The 19799-nt window shown below is 42.5% G+C and overlaps 1 protein-coding gene across 2 annotated transcripts in view; it reads left to right on the forward strand.

Moving 5' to 3' along the window:
- SDHAF3 (succinate dehydrogenase complex assembly factor 3) overlaps positions 1 to 19799 on the forward strand; it is a 31821-nt gene that overhangs the window by 1091 nt on the left and 10931 nt on the right. For both annotated transcript variants that reach the window (XM_063117218.1, XM_063117306.1), the window contains exon 2: positions 1193 to 1443. In XM_063117218.1, coding sequence (XP_062973288.1) covers positions 1261 to 1443 — 183 coding nt within the window. In that variant the 5' untranslated portion in view covers positions 1193 to 1260. The remainder of the gene's footprint in view (positions 1 to 1192; positions 1444 to 19799) is intronic.

The raw sequence follows: 19799 nt of genomic DNA on the forward strand, positions 1-19799 counted from the left end.
GGCAAACTGTTTTAGTATCTGAGGAGAACAAACCCCCCCGCCCCAACAAACACCTCTTATCCATCCTTGGCAGTAAAATTAATAACTATACATTAAAAATACTGCCTTTTTATGATACCCAAAATCAGCTACCTGAAGCAACTGCCTCACTTTGCCTAATGGTAGGGCTGGCCCTATCCATAGGTCACACTGGGATGGCACTTCTGTTACATTTACTGGAGTGATTTGAGGTTCAGGCTGCAGCCCTATGCACACTCACTTGAGAGTAAGCCCCACTGAACAAAGAAGGACTTCTTAGTAAACAAGCGTGGGGCTGAGCCATCAGAGGCACATTCCACCCTCTGCAGCTGTGTTCTACCTGTGTGGGGACAGGGATGACTTCATGTGGCAAATACCACTGGTCTCTCTGTAGATGAAATACATGGCTGTGCTCTATGGATTTTGTTCCCACAACACATTGGTTCTCATGCTTCTGTTGCAGCTCTAAAATTTTAGCAATAGTATTCTCCCCCCCCCCCCCCGCCCCCATCCTATTACCATAGTAATACCTGGGACATTTGCACTCAGCATTTTCATCAAAGGAAACATCACAAGGGGGCACTGCCTGGCCACATTATTATTATTATTTATTTATATAGCACCATCAATGTACATGGTGCTGTACAGAGTAAAACAGTAAATAGCAAGACCCTACCGCATAGGCTTACATGTGTATTGACGCTCTGCCACCATTCCCAGTTGATTTGCACTCATCCTTGCTGCAGCTATACTGCAATGTGAGCCAGCCAAAATGGCTGCTCAGGGGCCCAGGCATACACTTAGCATTAGGAACAGGGTGCCTCTGAGCGCATAGTCAAACTGGACTTTATTTTCGGGACCAGAACTCTGCTTGCTGCCCTTTCACACACAAACCCATTCCTGTCCCCCACCCCCAGCTTTCTCTGGTACTGCCTCTTAATTTGGGAGTGTGTGGGAGCCTTTGTGTGTGTGTGCTGTTGCCATTAAGCAGTTGGGAGTCAGCCAACCCAGCTGATCAACCTTCTACCCTCCTCTTGGATAGATTGCAGATATGCTGGTTTAGGGCACTCTAAAAGCTCTGTTCATGTACCTATTCCATGTCCACCCAAGCACTGCAGGGGTGGCGTCATTGCTTCTGCTATTCAACTTACCTTCCTTGACATTGTTTCCCCAGTGCAAAGATTGACAGAGAAGACAACGTTCCCATAGGCCTATATAACCTTGTGGTACATCTTGAGGGTTATGCCAGGTAGTGTAAGCCATCATGTGTCCCAGGTAAGGACTCTGTACAGGAAGATCCTGCAGTTGCATCGAGAATTGCCCCTGGAGTTGAAGGCCCTGGGAGATCAGTATGTGAAGGATGAATTCAGGAGACACAAATCGGTTGGCCCGGAAGAGGCCCAGCGCTTCCTGCAGGAGTGGGAGGCAAGTGTCTAATAGAAGCATCGCTTTGTCTTCATTACGCTTCCAGTTACTTTGCTTTGGTTTTGGGTGGTTTGGGTCTGCGTTACTCGCAGTGCATCTATATCTTGTTGTCTGTTGTTCTGTCTGGTACTGCTGTATTAGAACTGCATTCCGTGTCTGTTGGCATTGTTTGCTGTATTAGTGATTGTTAAGCTCTGTAGTACTTTTAAGTGTGCAGGGAACTTTACAGTTCTTATTCATTTTATTGACAACCTTATTTAAAGAGGCCACTGCTAGTTCTGTTAAACTGACCCAGGATCTGCCAGGGAATTTGTGGGTGTAGGGAGATTTGGACCGTGATCTCCAAGCCTGTGTCTTTGGTTTGAGGCATCATGGATAACTCTTGATATGCATGAATATTGTTTGATGGTCATGCTCCTCCCCCTTTTTTGCTTTTTCTTTTCTTTTAAAAGTCTCTTACAAAAAATGTGCATTTACAGCCTTTATGACTCTGGCTTCTTTGAATAAATTTCTCTTATCCCCCCACCCCACCATTCCATGCTTTATAATTACTTCTATATTCCTGATATGTGAGAACAACAACAACAACAATAAAACTCTTTGCCAGCCCTGATTAAGAAAAGAAAAGAAAAAAGAATACTCTGAATTTAAAAGACTCTGAGTTTCAACTTTTATACTCACATAACTTGCAGCACCATTATGACTACAGGAATAAAATGGAGTTTGCTTCTGCTGCCCTGATGCTCTACAAATTTACTTGGGAACAAGCACCATACTCTTGTAGAAAAGGATACTATTTAGATATTCATTTCATTTATTATGTTTCTGTACTCCCCAGAAGCCCAGCTACAAACATATAAATAGAACTAGAGATGTGAAGGCCTGGAAAAAACAACCAGAAAAATTAGGAAAAAAACAACCGTTCCCCCCCACCCCCGGCCCGGTTTTCTCCCAAAGCCTTTTTTGTTCCCCCCACCCAAAAATGGAAAAATGGAAAAAATGAAGAAAAATGGATTATGGGATGTTTTATTTTAGCATGATGAATAAAATGTTTAAGACAAGGTGTTCAGATATTTACTTCTCCAAATGATTTCTAAAAACTATGTACAATATTAGATAATCAGAATTTCTGTGCACCGAGGACAAGCAAGTCCTAGGTTGCAAACTGAGACTACAACTCTCAAATGCAAGAGCAAGATGCACTTCTGCCTCTAGGGGGCACTGCCACTGAAGCAGGGCCTGAAACTGATAGTGATAGCTATGGCTCAGAAAATGAGTCTGATTAAATTTCATGCATATTCATTGAATCTTGGTCCCCTCTTTTTCTCAGTTCTTTTTATGGGAATGGGTGCTTTATGTCCACTTGACACTGTGGAGGACTAGCGGAGACATAAATAATTTTCTTTGTTACTAATGTTGATGGTTTCCTCTGTTTTTTTTGGTTCTTTTTGCCCGCTCATAAACTGGCAAAACCAAAGAGGTTCCTTACAGTTCAGGTATTCCTAACAGTTCAGGAGCTTGTAGCTCCATTTGTTACCAAAAAAGTAATTTTTTAAAAATAAAATAAATTCAGTTTGTAAATGGTTTAATACACTGTACTTTTAATATACCAAATCTTATAATTTTATGCCAAACCAACTTGGACATAATTACATTTTATGTTCTTAAAGTAACAAAGTGACTTTCAATCTGTAAAAAGTGTTAATATTGCATTATTTCAATTTTTCCGAAAATGTCCGTTTTCCCCCGAAACCCCCCAGAAAAAAAACCAGGGTTTTTCCCCATAGCTTCAAAATTTCCAGAAATTTTACATCTCTAAACAGAACAGGTGTATATATACATAAACACACATATCCCCCCCAAAAAAATTCCCATGACCTGATTAAAAACTTATCATATGCACCAAATCCCTGAGTAGAAGAAGGCCTTAAACTGGTGCTGAAAAGGTAAAAATGTTGGCACCAGGTGGGCCTCACTTCATTCCATAATTGTGGGGCCGCCATCAAGAAGGCCCTCCCCCTTGTTGCCACCTTCCAAGCCTCCCTGGGAGGAGGCATCTCCAGGAGGGCCTTAGATGACGAGAGTAGTGTGGGGGTAGATCTATGCTGGGAGAGGCACTTCATCAGGTATTGTGGTCCCGAGTCATGTGAGGTTGTATAGGTCAAAACCAGCACCTTGAATCGGGCTCTGAAAGATACAAGCAGTCAGTGCAAGGGGGTCAGAAAGGGTGTTTATATCCAGAAATGAGAAAGAAAAGATGTTGTGGAGACTAGCATCAGCCCAGTGGGCCCTGGCATGCCCATACTGGCCTAGGCACTGGTGCTGGGCCTATTCGCCCTTTCCCCCATTACCTGCTGTTCTCTGGGACCCCCTGGGCTGCAGGACCCTGGCCCCAAGGTCCAGCCCTGGCTGCACCACTGAACAAAGGGCTGATTTGTGAAAGCAAGTGCCACGCTTCCTCCCCCCTACCCCAGCCTGGTGCAATTGTGTATTCTGATACATGAACATGGGGAGAAATATCAGTGCTTTCTCTTGTCATGGGAGCATGGATCCTCTCCTAAAGAGGTGGGGAAACACTGGCCCTCCAGATGTTAGTGAAATCCCATCATTCCTGATCACAGGTCACACTAGCTGGGGCTGATGGGAGCTTGAGTCCAACAAGATCTGGAAAGGTGCAGGTTTCTCACACCTACTATAGCATATCGCAGATGCAATTGTATAAGGAAGCCAATATAAATTGTAAACCTTGGTTTTCTAACATGGTGTTCATGGGCACCAATGTGCCTGCAGACATTTCTCTCAGCACCCATTATGCTCCCAGCCCCTCCTGATTTTTATTTTATTTCTTAAAATATATATTTTTTTCTTTTTCTTTTTTAAATACGAGAGGCTGGCATGCCTTGTACTTGGATTCTTGGGCATGGTTATTTCGGTTTGCTTTTAGTCTCACTGGTATGTGTGCTGGGGAATGAGTGTTTTGTGACTGGTCCACCGTGGCAGCCATTTTATGATAGAGACCAAAACTCTTTTAAAATTCCAAAGATGCCCACTGGTCCCAAAAGTTTGGGGACCGCTGTTGTAAACCAAAGAGAGCATAAAAGGAGAGAGAAAGATGTGAAAACAGACGCGATATGCCCTACCCAGAAGAAACAGTGGCCATTTCTGCACCTGCCTCTTTCCCCGGGATTGTCCCAGGATCATCCCTGTGCATCCAAATGACACACGGGATCCCGGGAGCAGGCAGGGATGATCCCTCCATTTGCCTGGGATAATCCTTAGGTGTAGAAAGGGCCAGTGTCTGCTATGCAGTATTTCATCCACATGGCCTTCCTCAACCTGGGGCGCTCCAGATGTGTTGGACTGCATCTCCCAGAATGCCCCAGCTGGCTGGGGCATTCTGGGAGTTGTAGTCCAACACATCTGGAGCACCCCAGGTTGAGGAAGGCTGGATTAGACGGTGTTGAAATGGGGCTTTGTCTATATGCGTGTGTATATATAGAAGGCGTGGACAGAACATTTCAGTGGAGAACACAAATTTGTGTCTCATTCCCTTTGTTTGTCTTGCTTTTGGCTCTTGAAAGAGGCACTTGGGAATAAGATCAATAGAAACAATCTTTGCATGTGTGCTAGATTCTAGAAGTACTAAAAAGCAAAGTGTCTTGCTTTGCATACTCATTTCTATATATTGCTCGCAGATTAATGTTCTTATCTTGAAAGCCACAGGGAAGTGTTTATGCTGGAGGGAGGTGTATAAACAAAGCAAGCTTTGTTTATGAGGAAGTGCTGCTCTTCAGGTACATCTAATCAGCTGTATCAATTATTAACACATGCTTTTTCCCAATATAATAAATGTTTACTCCGTTAATTAAAATAATTGGTACTCCTTAAGACGATGCAGTTGGGATGAATGGCTTCATCAGGGTTGCTACCTAGGAGCGTTATTCAGTTGATGTCGGTAAGTCATTTAATCCAACCATTTTAAAAAAAGCTTCTATGCAGTAATGACTGTGCATTGTTTAGAAACTAATAATAATGATTGAACATAATATTTAATTCTTTATGTCTAGTAATGACTGTGCATTGTTTAGAAACTAATAATGATCATTAAACATAACCAGGGCCAGCATCAAAGGTAGGCATGGGGCGGGGTCCTGCTGAGGGGCCCCACCCCAGCAAGGGCTCACTAACTAGAAACGCCTCGAGTTGTTCCTCCTCTTCAGCATTGCAACCTCCTTCTTTATTTCCTCTCCCTCTGGCCTAGACAGTGCTGGTGGTGGTGAGAAGGAGGAGCAGTAGATGGCATTGCCTACTTGCTCACTGGCTCTCTGCTGGTCAAGTAGGCAAGTGTTGGCAATGATGAGAAAGAGGTTGAAGCAGCTGGTGACAATGGCAGGTAGAAGGTAGGCCGAGGGCTGCCTTCACAGCACTGAGTTGGCACCACTCCGCTGCCAAAACCTGATGGGTGGCGGTGAATAGTCCCCACTGGGGGAGGCAGCGTGGGTTTCTAGTGGCCAATAATCCCACTGGGCCTGCCTCCTTCCTCTCTTGCGGCTTCCGGCAACCAATGGGAGGTTGCCTTCCACCCGGGAGCACCCTGGCGCAATGCCGGAGTGAGAACATCCCTGGCTAGATAAACGTACACCTTACTTTCATGTTGATTCTCTATACAGCTAGAGTGACCATATGGAAAGGCGGACAGGGCTCCTGTATCTTTAACAGTTGTATTGAAAGGGGAATTTCAACAAGTGTCACTTGTATGCATGCAGCACCTGAGGAAATTCCCTCTTCATCACAACAGTTAAAGCTGCAGGAGGTATACTAGAGTGACCAGATACAAATGAGGGCAGGACTCCTGCAGCTTTAACTGTTGTGACGAAGTGGAAATTTCACCAGGTGCTGCATGCATACATGTGATACCTGCTGAAATACCAAGGTCAGGACCCTGGACAAGAACCAAGGGGCTAATTCATAGTCCAGGAGGTTCAGGACCATGGTTAGCAATCCTGCAGCTGAGGCAAAGGGAGCGAGTTGACTCAACAGTGGCCTGGAGCAACTTTCAGACCTTTGTAGTGACACCCCCTAAGTGGTGCATCTGGCCAGTGCCGTTTAATCCACTATTGACTTATACGTTTCAAGCTATAACGATATTTTAGAGTGAAATTCCTAAGGTCTTTCCTGATCTTTCAAGGAGTCCATGATCCTCGAGTACAAGATATAGGCTTCATTGCCAGAGGATTTGCATCAGAAAGTCCAGGGCATGGATCTGTCTTCTCGCTGGGGCTACTGTTGAATGAATGCTCTGCACCCAAAGATTCCTGGTCTGGGGTCATGATATAGGTGCCTTGTATTGGGAGAGGCCATATTTATATGCTGCATGCTATGACCATAAGTCATGTTGATATCTAGAAAACTAGGCTATATAGGTTATGTTAACTCAGAATTAATAACTGAAAATGAGGAACTGAGAATGAGGTTACTTCCTCTATTGCAGGATCATAGGTAGGCCAAGAGAGGCTTCTGAAACTTCTAAAAAGGAGACATTTAATAATCAAGTGGAGTATCTGACAAGGGAAAAGAACCTGCAAGGGAAAAACCTGCGGACTCTAACAATCATCAATCTTTAGAGTGGTAGTCTAAGATCCCAATGATATAGGGTGGGATACAAATGTTTTAATAAATAAATAAATAAATAAATAAATAAATAAAGCCTCCAACCTCTTCAGCCCTGGGACCCAACTTGAACGTAAACATGTATTTGGGGACTTCTCCTCCTCCTCCTGCTTCTCCTCCTCCTCCATCATCTCCATATATTTATATGACAGTAGTGGGTCCTGGCCAACCAGTAGTGGTGCTTTAGGTGCCACAGGTGGTCAGAGCAGGGAAGCAAAATGCTGGAAAGATTACTGATGGTCTTCATGTGGCTTCTTTCTGTTTCCAGAAGAGGAATCGATGTTCTGAGGGCCCAGGAGACTAAAGAAAGGGTCTTATATCAGTCAGGGCCCTTAAAGCTTAGTAAAGGGCCCAGGAAAGGAAAAACCCAGCTCCAGAAAAATAGGAGAGAAAGTTTTATCCCACCCCCATTGCTGCTGCAGCTAGTTTGCCGGTCTGTTGGCTCTGTTTCATTGGAGAAAGGAAGAAAGGGGCATTTCTTTTGTTGTCTGAGTGTTTATACTGAGTTGCAGTTTCTGGAGCTTCCCACACGATGGCACCAAATACCTATGCTAAGCTTCTCACACTCTTAATGAGTTGCTGCGTCCGTACAGAAGTGGTCCAAGAGGGTCATGGCAGCAGCTGCCTTGGGCTGTCATTGCAATCTGTGGCAGGGCCGTGTCGATTAGTGCTGCTCAGATAGGAGAAGCAGGCATGGATGTGCATCACTGTAACGCGTACATCACACAAAGGCTACCATAGAAATGGGAAGAGAGGAAGCGCTGTAGGATTGGCTGGAAACTTTCTTGCTGTTTCTTGCATCTTAGAAACGCAGGAAGCAGCCTTATTCCAGGTCAGCCCCTTTGGCTATCCATCCCAAAGTTGTCTACTCTAATTGGTAGGTGCTCCCCAGGCTTGCAGGAAGTGAGTCTTTCTCATGACCTGTTCCATACACTGGAGATGCTGGGGATTGGTCCTGGGGTCTTCTGCATGCTCAGCAGGTGCTTCACTACTGAGCTATGGTCCCCTCCCAGAACATTTTACACAGCCTTTTAAATAAATAAAAATGTAAATGGCAGAGAACACGTACTTTTGGGTTTTGAAACCTGTTGAGAAGACAGTGGGTTTTCCACAGGTACATAGCTGGCATACGTAGCTCCTTCTCTCCTTGTGTGTAGAGGTTACAAGTGGTAGTAAGGTGTTAGATTTGACTCCTGCTCTCTCCCCACCCCCCACATGTGAGGTTTTCAAAGACTCTGGTGAGTATACTGTAGTCGGACGATGTGTCATAACCTGTGCCTACATGCAAGTTATGTTTGGTGAGTCAGTTTAATTGAGCACATGAACATGCCTTATACTGACCATATTCTGATGTAATACTAACACATCATTGATCATATGAGAGTGCTGTATACTGGTCATGTTCCAATATAATACTAAACCAGGGGTGGACAACACATGGCCCATGGGCTACATGCACCCCATCCTCACAGGCTGCCATGCTGCTGAATTTGGCAGTACGACAGCAGCAGGAATACAGCCAAGAGGGGTCCAAGAGGGTGGAAAGTGGACCCCAGATCTCCCAGAGTTACCCAACCCTGTACTAAGCCATAGTTTTGTGGTACATGAATGAGACAGGCTCATGTGTTCCCCCCTCCCCTCCACTATCAGAGGCTGTATGTCTATGGATGCCTATTGCTGAGGAACATGGGCAGGAGGGTGCTGTTGCACTCATGTCCTGCTTGTGGGTTTCCCATGGCCAACTGGTTGGCCACTATGTAGACTGAATGCTGGACTAGACAGACTCTTGGTCTGATCCAGCATGGCTCTTCTTATGTTCTTCTCTGGTGTGGGTGTAAGGCGATTAAAAGCATTGTGTTTTCAACTAACCAAAGTTTATTGTTTCATCCGAACTGGAACAAACTGTGGTTAGTTTATGGCTTCTTCAAACAGGCCATTATCCAACCACCTGGTTGGGGAATTCTGGGAGTTATAGTCCAACACACCTGGAAGACGTGAATCCCACACTAGAGGCATTCAAGAGGCAGCTGGACAACCATCTGTCAGGGATGCTTAAGGGTGGATTCCTGCATTGAGCAGGGCGTTGGACTCGATGGCCTTGTAGGCCCCTTCCAACTCTGCTATTCTATGTTTCTATGACACCAAGTTGGGAAAAACTGGTATAGTGTGATGTTGGAATTGGTCCACTGAGTGGGGGCTTCTAGCTCAGTACAGTCTATCCAACAGGCAGTGGATCTCCCTGGTCTGAAGAAAGGCTTCCTATGCCATCTGAGATTCTTCTTAACTGCAGGTATCTGGGCTCTTATCTATTATTATTTATTGAGAAGATTTACATCTTGCCCTTCCACTGTAGTCAACAGTTAAAAACAAAGCATGTGTTCTACCATCAAGCTGTAGTCCTTTCCTTTCAGCTCCTTGTCTCTCAACTATAATTGTTATAATAGGAATTAGGACAGGAAATTACAATCTAGGATTTCAATATGCTGTTTTTAACTACACACTTGGGGGACTAAATAATAATCATAGCCATATCCCTTGCTAATCATTGTTAAGAAATTTTAACTGAGAAATATTTTTTTTAAAGCTTTCTGGTATAAAATACAGTGAGGCATCATGGAAAAGTCTCATTGTGGTTTTATTGTCATGATGGTGGAAAATCCCATTGCAGCTCCTAGTATCACGTGATGATAGTGTCCATTTAACCTACATGAAGTCCATATATTCATTTTTGGGTTCCCACCTCCCCGATGTTGCCATTATTAAAATTATGAGCCAATCTAGCCTCTCCAAAATGATGTATTATTGTTGTTGTTGTTATTTTTAATTGATTTTGAGTTATTACAATTTATGGAAGAAATCTCTTATTTGATTTAAAGACTTTGGATCTGGCATGCCTATGTTGTAGATAACTCACGGAGTCAGAGGAAAATAACCACTATACATGCTTAGTAATGTATTTATATGGCACTTTTAAGTTAGAAAGCCTTCATACTCTATAGAGCTGGTTCCTTGGACCAAAAACAACATCTAGATCTAGCATTAGCTATATATGTTTACTGTAATGATGACCCACCATGAATATTCAAAGGCAGTAGACTAGTTCTCAGCAACTCAGTTCTGCAAATAGTACAGTTCTTACCGACAGTCTAAAACTCAATAGGAATAGAGCCAGTCTGACCTCCTTTAGCAAGGAGTTCCACAGTTGAGGTGCTGCTACAGAAAAAGGCCCGTCTCTTGTATATACCAATCTAATATCTCTTAGTGGTGCGCCTAAGGGCCTCTGATTAATTTTAATCAAAAATACTTCCTTGGGAAAATAGTTCCCATTTCTAGTAAGTATTGGCTCTAAAAGGAGGATGTGTGAAAGGCCTGGTAAACTCAAGCCTGCACATATATTTTCTGAATATATGAATATGTATGTAAAAATGGTGGTTACATTTGGAATGACTGCTTAAGAGTGAATTCTGCATGCTTAGACAGAAACAACTCCCAGAATTCCCCAGCCAGCCATGCTAGCTGAGAAATTATTGGAGTTGTAGGATTCCCCCCCCTCCATCTAAATATGCATAGGATTGTGCCCTAATGTAATGTATTGCTGCTTTGTAATGGAATAAAGTAGTTCAAAAAGGTCTTTCTAAATGTAATAGGATATATAATATATGATACATCATTGATAATTTTTTCCTGCAAAAACATGTGGGGCTAATTGGAGTTTGTAGCAGCATTCAGTTAGTTTAGGTCTTTGTCTCAGACATTTTATGTTTGTTTTCAAATATACCTATTTGACTAAGAGAATAGACTTCAAAAGTTTTTCGTTTCTGAGTGGGTATAATGGAACCATCAGTATCGATTTCCTTTGTATAATTCTGAATAGGAAAAATTAAGAAAATCTTCTTCTCTGGCCCATGTAAAGGAAATAAAGGGAACACATGTGGAAATTGAGAAGACCCATTTTTAGAGTATCCTTCTGCAAACTGGTGCTCTACAATAACCATGTGTTCTGGAGAAGATGGCAGCTGTAACCTAGCCCATCCGTAGTAATCCAGGTTGGGGAAGGCTGCTTTAAAAGAAAAGAAATAAGCTAGCGAATATATACTATTTCAATAGATTAATTGTGGCAGCCTTGAAAATGTGGCATTTATGAGATCCAAATATTTCTTTGCATGAATTTTAGAAGAAGAATATTGCTGAAATCATTCACCTCTGACATGTTTACAAGAATGTTGTAGCTCTTGTGACTGTACTAGATCCCTATTAAAGTGCAAGCGCTTATGGAAAAAGAGACTTCTGATTCAAAGTCAGCCATTACACTAAAATTGGATTTTCTGTAGTCTGTAGTACAACGGCTTCAGTGATGACATAAGAGTTTAGTTGTCAGTTCTGTATGCGCTTTTGACAGATGCTCCCATCTATTCTCTTCCTGCCTCGTGCTACCAAGTTCTCAGGAGCTGTCACTCTTATGTCGCCATCTTCAGATTAGGTGGTGCTCTCTGTGGAATCTGAGTGCAGTTCTGAAAGCTTTAATAGATACCTTTTCTAAACTTCCTTCTCTGGTGTCAGGCTGTTTCCTATCTATTAGAGCAGTAGCCCTCGGAGCCATTACTTTAGCAAAAGGAGATCTCTGAGCAGGGCAGTCTAGCTATTAGAGGGAGAATAACTCCTGCCTATAACATAGAGACTATATATATATATGTGACTCAATTTCAGTTTTCAAGAGAATTCAGGTCTTCTGTAGAGCATCGGAAATTTTCCCTGTCAGTGAGAAGCAAATGTAATGCCATGACATTTTTAAGTGTGAACTACAGAGTTTCATTTAGTGTCATTATATTCCAGTCTACCACCTCCCAAACCCCAACATGCCTGGCAGGGAGCTCGATGGGAGGCACGTGATTATGGGATGAAATTATATTTTGTACTAGTGAACTGATCCAGCTTCACATGGTTTGGAGTAGCCATTAGTTTGATACAGCAAAGCCTTCAAGCAAACTTAGCACAGCCGTCAGAGATGAACACATTGTGCCCGCCCTGTTTGTGAAGCCATGCCTGCTGGCTCCCCTAAGCACAGCCCCAGCCATGGTGTACTCCTGTAGCCCTTTAAGCAAGGGGCCTTCTACTCCATTCCTCTGAGGGGTACCTGTCCCACAGTAGTGGGGAGGGAGGAGCCATTATAACTCTGTCTCTTGGCCTACTAATCTTCAATGGCTTCAAGCTATATCGACTGCAAAGCCATGCACTGATTAGGGAAGTCTGCCCCTAGTGACTGAAGAAGTTAATGCAGGCTTCAACCACATGGACACATGGAAATTAATGTGTTTTAAAAACCAGACAGCCCTGAGGTGCACCCCCCTAGGGTCCCCTTAGTACGCATGCCAAGTTTCAGGTGTCTAGGTTCATGATCTTAGCCGTATAGTGCTGGTGGATGGATAGACAGACAAATATGCATCCTCTTTTATTATTATTCTAGATGGAGGTCAGAAACACATATGCTGGATCAGACCAATGATCTATCTAGCAGTGATCTGGGCTGCTTCAGGGACACTGGGGAAGGAGAGGCTAAAGCTTCCTCCTTACCCCAGCAACTCCATTCATGCAACTTACATGAGTAGGTTGTTAACTGGTCATCTGAATCTCTGAATCCACCATGTTCCGCTAACCAACCTACATTGGCCTTGACCTTACTAGACCTGGAGAAGAAGAAGGTCTGTGAATGCCCTGCGGTTTAGAAAGGAAAGGAAGGAAGGAAGGAAGGAAGGAAGGTAGGTCATGCTTAATTCTGTGCCAAGAAAAGCACTGTTTAAGCTGCAATTTAAAGCTGCAATCTAAGCTCCAGTTGTCTGAGAGTAAGGGTATGTCTACACCATGCCTATATCCTGGGATCATCCCAGGATCTTCCCTGTGCATGCAAATGACACACGGGATCCTGGAAGCAGGCAGGGATGATCCCTCCATTTGCCTGGGATAATCCTTAGGTGTAGAAAGGGCCTTAGTCCCATTGAACTCAGGCCTAGAATTGCACTGTTTGCAACCTGTGTAACTGATGTAAATCATGCACATTTTCATATATTTGTTTGAATTTATTCTGTCTATTCTGAACATGAACATGGTCAAAAAGGTATCCATGGCATTGAAGATCCATGCCTTGATCACAAGAATTTCCCCGTTTGCTTCTGATATTATTATTATTATTATTATTATTATTATTATTATTATTATTTATATAGCACCATCAATGTACATGGTGCTGTACAGAGTAAAACAGTAAATAGCAAGACCCTGCCGCATAGGCTTACATTCTAATAAAATCATAATAAAACAATAAGGAGGGGAAGAGAATGCAAACAGGCACAGGGTAGAGTAAACAGGCACTGGGTAGGGTAAAACTAACAGTATAAAGTCAGAACAAAATCAAGTTTTAAAAGCTTTAGGAAAAAGAAAAGTTTTTAGCTGAGCTTTAAAAGCTGCGGTTGAACTTGTAGTATGGGAATATTCTGCTCCCATACCTTCAAGATTATCTTTAGACCCATAAGAGCTAGAAACATTTTTTTTTTAAAAAAATTGCATTTGTATCCTGCCTTTCTCTCACCCTGTAACTCAAGGTAGTGTACGTAGGATTCCTGGGCAGTCTCCCCTCCAGGCACAGAATAGATCCAGAGCTGTATTACACTTAGTAAGATGGCTGCTTTAGACCATGCCACAGGCAGCTTGGTGGTAAAACAAAACAAAGTATGCTTTTGAATGCAGAATGTCCTAGACTCTGTCCATTGCTTTGAGATCTTGAAGGTATGCTGCTAGGCAGATTAGACAATGGCCAGATCTACACCAAGCAGGATATAGCGGTATGAAAGCGGTATATGGTATGTGTCAATGGCCCCCAACAGTTGTCACTTCAGGATCACTATAAAGCAGTAGTGTGGCTCCTGCTTCTTATATACTGCTTTCATACCCCTCTCATAGCGCTATATCCTGCTTGATGTAGATCTGGCCAATATTGGGCTAAGATGTACTGATCAGACTTGGTATCAAACAGCTGTGTATATTCAGCAGTCTGGCCTTTGCTCCCACTACTAATTTCTGTGCAGAACTGCAGAATAAACACGGTCCTGATTATAAAAGCTCAGTCCAACGTACTCTGACTGTTCACCACTTGGGATGATCTGATAAAAGATGTGTTTGGTGGGTTTTGCAATAATTGTAGGCATATTTGCTGTTGATTATATCTTTTTATACAGCATGGAGAACCGAAAGATGATAATGAACAGAAGTGTGGCAATTTTAACTCACCGAAGGATGTGCCTTCAAAATGTAGCATTATTCTAGCAACTTGGCTGCCTAAGGGGCCTTATGATAAGTTTCTCTGGCGCCTGATGGTCCTCCGCTGCTTTAAATTTGCATTTATTTATTTGGTGGTTTTGTTCATTTATTTAGTTGGGCGGTTATATTCCACATTCTATTATAAAATTAAACTCAACTGGGCTTATAATTTAAAGGCAGGTATTATTGAGGAATGCTATTCATTCAGGCTCAGGAATCCAGTGTTGTCCTATATTTATTTATTTGTTACATTTATATCTCACCTTTCTTCCATCGTGGAACTCAGGGTGGCTACAAGTGGATCCTGGGTAGTCTCCCCTCCAAGCACTGACCAGACCCAGAGGGGGCTGCCTCATGGGCTTTCAGACCATCAGCACAATACCCATAAATGTGTTCCTTTAGTTCAGTATTCTTCAGTGGCGTCCCAATCACTTCAAGTTTGACTACACTTTTCATTGTGCAATTGATAGTGATAGCTGCATTGCCAACCCGATGCAGTCAATGCTGCTCTTCTGGTTTCTACCCTCCCACCCACATGAAAGTTTTCTGCCTGCGAGTGGCCATGAGAGTTGGTGTCCTGCTTCTGATGCTGATTTCCATATAAACCAACTAATTAAATGACTTAACTTTTCGCACTGAGTTTCATGGAGCCCAAATGTGACTACTTTAGTCTAGATCCAACCCAATGATTTCAGTCAGCCTTTTTTCTTTCTTGATGATTTGAAAGATCATGATGGATAACCAGTTATTCTGACCTCCATGATTTTAAACCACACCACTAGGACACCCAAAGAGTTCATGAGGCCTGTTCAGTCTACCAGGGTCAGTATCATGCCTGTTCCCAGCTTCTGCCATTAATCTAATCTTCCAAGCAGACCCCATGTATGTACAGCTGAATGGTGGGAAATTCAGGATGGACAAAAGGAAGTACTTCTTCACATGTTGCGTAATTACAGAATTCACTATCACTAATGTGGATGGCTTTAAAAGGGGATTAGACTAATACACCGAGCATGAGGCTATCAATGACTTTAGTAATAATGGCTCTATATTAAGAGCATAAGAACATAAGAAGACCCATACTGGATCAGACCAAAGGTCCATCTAGTCCAGCACTCTGTTCACACAGTAGCGAACCAGCTGTTGGCCAGGAACCCACAAGCAGGACACAGGTGCAACAACATCCCCTCACCCATGTTTCCCAGCAACTGGTGCATATAGACTTACTGCCTCTGATACTGGAAGTTGCACATAGTCATCAGAACTAGTAGCCATTGATAGCCTTCTCCAGGAATTTATCCATCCCCCTTTTAAAGCCACCCAAATTGTTGGCTATCGCTACATCATGTGGTAGTGAATTCCAGAGTTTAACTATGCACTGTGGGGAAAAAACACCACCATATCCAGGATCACTGTGAGGGTGGCGGGGGAAGAGGCTTTAACCTTGGCCCCATCCCAGCAGTCCTACTCATCATCGCTGGGATTGGGACCAGGTTGCCGCCACCTCCCCACTCAAGTGACCTGGTGTAGGATGTGTGAGTGCAGGGAATGTGTGGGTGTTGGTGGGTGTGCAGCCTGTGGCCACCTACACAACACCACAAGGAAGCCTTGGGGCTATAAAGGCTTCCCCCCCGCACCCTGAGTGATTTGCACATGTGTTTTGCTGCATCACGTATAACATTTAAAATGTAGACACACAACTGTCAGCAATTTTTTTTGTACATGTTGGTTATACAATCCATTAGCTCACAATTAATAACCAAACAGAAGTACAAGAGCTTAATCAGTAGGCCAATGGGAAGCAGATAATAGCATGTAATAGGTTTAATTGCAGTGTGAATAGGTGCTTAGAATTTGGTTTGGTTGTCTGCATTGTGCTTTCACTCTTTTGTACCAACAGATGTGTTCAGAGTCTGCTTGTGTTGCTGGAGCACTGATGACCTTGCCATAATTAGTATTTTCTATTTTTTAATTAAAGTCATCAAGAGAGTAGTATGCATTGCTATGCCTGCCAACATCCATAAATTCACAAGGTCTTCCTCTTCAACAAAAGTAAAATATACATACCCTATTTCTTTGATTCTAAGACGCACTTTTCCCCCCATATAAATGTCTCTAAAAATGGGGTGCGTCTTAGAATCGCGGGTGTGTCTTAGGTTTTTTTTTTCTGTTGGTACTGAAATTAGTGTGCGTCTTACAATCGATGGCATCTTACAATCGAAGAAATACGGTACTTTTTTCATATTTAAGAACATAAGAAGAGCCCTGCTGGATCAGACCAAGGGTCCTTATAGTGCAGTACTCTGTTCACACAGTGGTCAACCAGCTGTCAGCCAGGGACCAACAAGCAGGATATGGTGCAACAGCACCCTCCCACCCATGTTCCCCAGCAACTGGTGCACACAGGCTTACTGCCTCGAACACTGGAGATAGTACAGAACCATCAGGGCTAGTAGCCATTGATAGCCTTTGCCTCTAGGAATTTATCCAGCCCCCTTAGATAGTGCTGACATAGAAAGCAGTTCCATAAAAACTGAAATCAAGGAAGCTATTTTGAAAGCAATGCTGGAAAATATTTCCCATGGAAAATAGTGAAATATTCAATTGATAACACTGGCTTTTAGAGAAAAATGCTTGGTATGTGTAGTGCTCAAGAGAATCAGTAGTTATATTGTTATGGCTTTATGCACTTCTGTTAGTGGATCTATACATCATTACAATACATTCTCTGAATTAGCATATATATATTTCTATTTCTTCTTTTCCTCTTTTTTTCCTTTTTGCAGAAAGCAACAAAAACAAATGCCAGTTATCCGTACAAATAGAAGTAACCAAAAGAATAGTCCTGCAGCACTCTGAGACATGTTATTTTATTTCATTTTTAACTAAAACAACAACACCTTTATACCAAATTCATTCGCTTCACAGTAAGCTCCGTTGGTTGCAATAGATTATACTTTCAATGTTGTCCTGATCCTGTATTGCTTTATGAAGCACCTGAGCCTACTGTATTGCTGGAATCCGGAGGAATCCTCCAGTGTGTTGACCTACACCTATTTGTTGCTTGTAAGGAAGCACAAGTTGTGCAATTGCACATTATCATCATCATCGATCAAAGGGCATGTCTATTACAGCATCAGTCTTCCTTGCTTTCTGAAGCTTGAACAAACATGAGATAGCCTTAACTCTGATCTTGAATTGGCCGTTTTTTGATCATTGAATTTCCCTGGTTTTTGAAAAGGAAATTGAGCATTACTGTGTTCGCTGTTCTATCTCCCCACCACCACAAAGTATTTTAATTTGATTTCTTGCAAGTTTACTTATATGATAAATGGGATTAGAAATACTTAACTAGTTGTAACCATGATCTCATTTCAAGAACCATGTTTCTAAAGCCTCAGGGAGAACCTTTTGCAGACAGTCACCCTCCACTGGGGATATTGGAGGAATACAGTTGGGGAGTGGAACTTGATAAGCTTTTTTCGGCTCAGGCCCCTGAACTTTGGTTTGTCTTTTGCTAGCTGGCCTGACTCAGATTGTCACGAGTTGGGTCATCTACCAGATTTTAGTTGTTTTTCAATTTGCACAAATTATGCATGTTGTGCCTGTAATTTGCACAAATCCCTATTTGCGCAAATTACAATCAACATTAAAAATTGTACACAAAATGTCCCCGGAATTCAGGGAAAATCTGTGTCTCATCTTGCAAATACAAGCTGAGTTGGGCACACCATGCAATGCTGGAGTGCCCCAAAAGGGACAGATTTCCGGCAATGCTCATCCCTTCCCTCCATGTGAAGACCATGATGAAAATGGTGACGGAAGAGGGTGAAGCTAGTGAGCTCATCTCCACTTCTTTTCCTCATGTGAACAGCTTACATATGATTTGAATGACTGAATAGGCCTAGATTCTCACAACCATCTTAATGAACGTACAGAGTGTGAACGCATGTTCAGTGTGACGTGTGAATATACTTGTAGTGTGAGACCTGATCCTTGCATGTCCTTCCCAACCCCCACAGAAAGCAAGAGCGAGGATTGGGGCCTTCTACTTTCAGAATGGTGCTGTGAGGCCATGGATTTTTCTGCTCCTCCCATCTGTGCATTCTATCCCTGCCCCTCCCAAATCCTCTGAGGTTCAAGCATGTTACTTTAAAGATGTTGCTAGGTTTCTTTCTTTTACTCAAAAGTAAGCTCATGGGACCTCCTTATATGGATCTGGACCTTAGAGAGATGAGTAGGGGCCTTCTCAGTGGCTGCTCCAGTGCTTTGGAACTCTCTTCCTGGGGAAGCTAGAATGGCTTCCTCCTTGATGCGCTTTCGGAAGAAGGCAAAAATTTGTTTGTTCCGACAGGCCTTTGGAGAATAATCTGGTCCTTCATCTGTGTTAAGGTCTTATAAAATTGTCGTGTGTTTTAAACATTTAATGTTTTAATATTGTATTTTTTTTAATTTTAATTTTTATTTTTTGTACATTTCTTTCCCTAGGTTTACAATGTTTATGTTTTAAATTTTGTAAGGCCACCTTGAGGCCTAGTATTGGGCAAAAGGCGGAATGCAAAATAATAATAATAATAATAATAATAATAATAATAATAATAATAATAATAATAATAATATAATCCTTTATCCATGCCTGCAATTTTCATGACTGGGATGCTTTTTTGGCAATGTCATTTGGAGACATGACGGGTCCTCATCAAGACTTGTGACCACAGTGGGGGAGAAGGTTTAAACTCTTTCTAGGATCTCACTTTGTGTATTAAGTGTAGCCTTGTGAGGTCACATCCGATAACTAAAGGAATAGGCCCTGCCCATAAAATACAGTAGAATTCCTCTGGAGTACTGGCAAAATTCTAGCTTCAGAGTGAAACCAAGCGTGCCCGACATAACTTTGCTGACAGTTGCTGCTATAGATTTTCTTGGGGCAGAAAAACCTTAACATTTGAACCACTGCTCAGAATTTCACCGAACTAATAAAAGGCAAACCACTTTCAGAAGTTGTCACTAAAAACCGGGGTGGGTGGGGTGGAAATGATACACCAAACTGCAACTTGGAGTAAAAAGTACATGCGTCAATTTCCAGCACTTTATAAGATGCTGTATCTGGCACGTTTTATCTGATAGATTTGATGTTTCGAACAATTGTGGACCTCATCATGTAGATCATGGACACAAAGTTATTATCTCAAGAGGTGTTATTTTTATAAGCAGTAGAATTTTGAGGCTTATAATGGTGGAAGCTTTTTATGTGTGACTCACCTTTTGTGACTCATCTTTAATTGTTAGTTCATACTGATGAAAGGAAGCAATGAGCTAAGAGAGAAGCAGCAGAATATTATTGAACTTCTTTCAATAATATTAAAATGGTATTA

Source organism: Elgaria multicarinata, chromosome 1, assembly GCF_023053635.1.
Source record: "Elgaria multicarinata webbii isolate HBS135686 ecotype San Diego chromosome 1, rElgMul1.1.pri, whole genome shotgun sequence".
Taxonomy (NCBI): Eukaryota; Metazoa; Chordata; class Lepidosauria; order Squamata; family Anguidae; genus Elgaria; species Elgaria multicarinata.